Raw genomic sequence first — 3,747 nt, 5'->3', positions numbered from 1 at the left:
AGATGATGTTGAGATGTCTGATTGAGCAGAAATTATTGGACTATTAGGACCACTGCTATCATTTGGAGTCAATTCGGTTAGAGTCTGCATACCAACCACAATTAGTTCATCCTGCTCAACATCGTTCTTTTTGCTTTCCTTTTCCCATGGCCATGCTTCAGACTCATCAAACACCACATCTCGGCTGATTAAGACTTTGTTGGTCGTTGGATCGTACAACATATATGCCTTTGTACCTGGTTCTTTACCCAAATTCACCACGCTTCTGCTTCGATCATCAAGTTTCCTTGTTAAGTTGTTGGTTATCTTCATGTACGCCTTGCAACCAAAGACTTTTACGTGTCCTATATCTGGCTTCTCAATAGGATCATATATTTAACACTCCCCCTCACTCGAAAGCCCATTTATGGGTCGAAGAGTGGAACACCGGCACCCATCTTTGGGGTATTAATTGCCTTTAGTGTCCACAATAAATTGTGAGAATATTGGGGGTGGCTGGGAATCGAACCTTAGTTCTCCCGCCAGCCTAAGCTCTGATACCATGTTGAGTAACCAGCTCATCTAAAACCTTAAGGTGTTAGAGGAAGGCCCTAATAAGATCATATATTTAACAGTCACGCCTGATAACGCCCTGGTAGGTAGTCTGTTCAAGATGTAGATAGTGTGTCTAACAGCCTCGCCCCAGAAATTTAATGACATCTTCATTTGCTTCAAGAAACTTCTAACCATTTCCACCACTGTTCGGTTTCTATGCTCCACAACTCCATTTTGTTGTAAAGTGTATGGAGCCGTGTAGTGCCTAATAATTCCATTTTCTTCACAATATGCAGAGAATTCCTTAGAGTTAAACTCACCCCCATGATCTGTTCTAAACACTTTGATCTTCCTTTCAGGATCAGACTCAACCATGGCTCGAAAACGTTTAAAAGCATCAAATGCCTCATCCTTACTTTTTAACAGATAAGCCCACATAATACGACTGTAGTCATCTACTAATAGCATGAAGTATTTGTTACCTGAGTATGTGGCTGGGTGAATTGGTCCGCACAAATCAGCATGGACGAGTTCGAGAATCTTGCTGGCTATAAAATTTGACTTAGATGGGAAGGTCCTCCTTGTTTGTTTTGACATAAGACATCCTATGCATCTGTCCTCCGGTTGAATGAATCTGGGAAATCCATGCACCATTTTGTTCTTTGACATCAACTTCATTGCCTAGAAATTTACATGTCCTAACCGCAAGTGCCACACCCAAACATTTTCATATGACTTTGATAATAAACACTTAGACTCTCCACTCTCAATGATTATTTTATATAAACTGATTCAGCTGATCGTTTCACTTTCATCAGCAGTTTTCCTTGAGAGTCATATACCTACAGATATTCTCCACTCATCACCACCTTGTAACCAGTTTCTGAAAATTGCCCTAGGCTAATTATGTTATTGCACAAAGACGGGATATAGAATACCTCTTGGAGTTCACGTTCTTCTCCATTCTTGCACCGTAATCTTACAGCTCATTTTTCCTTGATTTCAACGAGAGACCCATCTCCGAATTTGATTTGGCCAGTAACACTTTCGTCCAGAGTTTTAAATTTAGATCCTTGCCCCGTCATGTGATTGCTCGCTCCGTTGTCAAGATACCAGACATTTGATTCCCATGAATTTTGGTCACTATTCGAGCTCAACTTTGGCACAACTTTATCCTCCTTCAGAAGCATCAAGTTCTCTTTCTTTGGGTCAAGTTCTGTCAATAGTAAAGGAAGCTCATCATCATCTACTTGTGCCATATTGGCTTCAGGTCTTGTCTCTTTGTCACGTATGGGCCTACGATACTCTGCTAGCATAGTGGTCGTATACATGGCAATTATAACACTTTATTTTTGTCTTGTCACGACCAGTACGTCCACCTTCCTTACTTGGGCTTTTCTGGTTCGAGAAGGAACTTCCATTTCCTCTGTGAGCCCGCCTGGACCATTCCTCTCTCGTCATTAACAGCTTCCCTTCACTAGCTTCTCGTTTTGTCCATTCATCCTATGTAAGAAGAAGTTGACTGTTATTGCCTTCAGATTGTCCCTTTAATCTTTCTTCATGCGCCTTCAACGAACCCACAGTTTCTTCTATGGACATTTCTTCTACATTTCCAAATTGCTCGATCTTTGATGCAATTTGTAGAAATTTTGTTGGAATGGCACGAAGTAGTTTCTTTACCACGTAGCTCTCCTCAACCTCCTCTCCAAGCGCTCTTATGTTTGTCACTAAGCTGTTTAATTTCATACAGAATTCATCGACTGGTTCTGTATCTTTCATACTCATAGATTCAAATTTTGCTTTCAGAGTATGCACGCTTGCTTTCTTGACTCTATCTGCACCAAGACACATAGTCTTTATGGTGTCCCAGGCCTCCTTAGCTGTCTTTTTCTCCGCCAATGACAGCAAAATATCTTCAGGTTTACCTTGGTAAATCACTGCCAAAGCTAACTTGTATGTTCTCTCCTCCACCGCTGACTTAGGATCCTTTGGTTCGATTGCTTCCCACACTCCGTGAGCTTGCATATTCACCGTCATCTTTAAGGACCACGCTGCGCAATTGCTTTTAGCCAACATTGGATACCTCAGACCTACTCCGCCATCTTTCACCTTATTCGTTTCCATTGGTGTAGCCTTAGGCATATATTTGGGCATTTAATGTGTACCAGGCTCTGATACCAAATCTTGTTCTGCAGGAATGCCCAGTTACAAATATACATATAAAGCTACTCTGATAAAACTAGAAAACAAACACTTGTATGGGAAGTTCTTATTTTCTTCAATAGCTGCGTAGATACATAAATATAGAAAGTTGAAAGCAACAGGTACTAGAAAATAGGAGCCACTAAACAACTATCCTATTGTCTCTCTACTACTGAACTTTATTCCATGACTCTCCTGATATAACTCAACTACTGCAAGACCTGGTCCAACAAAGCTGTTAACCAAAGAAAAACAAAATCAAACTATTATTATTAAGACAAGCATTAGATTAAACCCAACAAGTTAATGGTGGCTGTGAAATAACGGCACCTCTCATCGGCAGAGATGCACCAGCACTCATCATTGGGGGTAAAGATACAGCACTTCCTTGAGGCACCACCAAATTCCCCGCGGAGTTAAACTTTGGGGGCCTTCCCCTCTTTCTTTTTACCTACTCACTGGGGGTATTCAGGCCTATAGACTTCCCCTTTTCTGCTGCCATTATTTATAAGAGGGTCTCTGTATGAGTTTCTATGTGTTTTTTAGTGTGTGTGTGTTTGTGATTAGCTATGTTGCAAATATTATGGACCTGTTATGGACCTGTGCTGTAAATATTAATGACATAGATATATATAAATAATACAGAAGGCCCATTGGGGGAGGTTATTGGTAATACATGAGCCCACATTAGCCTTTAGACGTTGGTCTCTAACTAGAAAAGTAAATGAGTTAGAATATAATAAACACACTTTGGATATTTCCCGGAAAGGGCCTTCTAGGGCCTTCTTACTCGTGTATCCATGTAGTAATTGTTCATGTTTCTATTTGACATCGGAAGGATTAAATATTCATAATATCAATAAATAATTGAGTGATAATGAATGTCACGATTCTTTTTATTGATATCAAATTTCATTACTATTTGAATTTATCTGTAATTTTTCTAAATACATTTGTAATACGCGTTTTGACTCGTAATGCATGCGTTTCTATATCTGTAAACGATATTGT

At 39.9% G+C, this 3,747-nt stretch overlaps 1 protein-coding gene across 1 annotated transcript; it reads right to left on the bottom strand.

Annotated features, from left to right (window-relative positions):
- Positions 1 to 1,400: 1,400 nt before the first annotated feature.
- On the bottom strand, positions 1,401 to 3,274 carry LOC141711144 (uncharacterized). The gene is made up of 2 exons (XM_074513576.1): positions 3,067 to 3,274; positions 1,401 to 2,971 (listed from the first exon to the last, which is right to left on the bottom strand). Exon 2 carries the CDS (start codon positions 2,686 to 2,688, stop codon positions 2,038 to 2,040), a length of 651 nt encoding a protein of 216 aa, XP_074369677.1. The 5' UTR covers positions 2,689 to 2,971; positions 3,067 to 3,274; the 3' UTR covers positions 1,401 to 2,037.
- Positions 3,275 to 3,747: the final 473 nt, after the last annotated feature.

The sequence above is a fragment of the Apium graveolens genome, chromosome 3, assembly GCF_009905375.1.
Source record: "Apium graveolens cultivar Ventura chromosome 3, ASM990537v1, whole genome shotgun sequence".
Classification (NCBI taxonomy): Eukaryota; Viridiplantae; Streptophyta; class Magnoliopsida; order Apiales; family Apiaceae; genus Apium; species Apium graveolens.
Note: the sequence above shows the minus strand (reverse complement) of the source record. Positions and strands in the feature narration are given on the sequence as shown.

Excerpts from the sequence above, each read along its gene's own strand:
- LOC141711144 (XM_074513576.1), bottom strand. The coding sequence starts at position 2,688 with ATGCCCAAATATATGCCTAAGGCTACACCAATGGAAACGAATAAGGTG.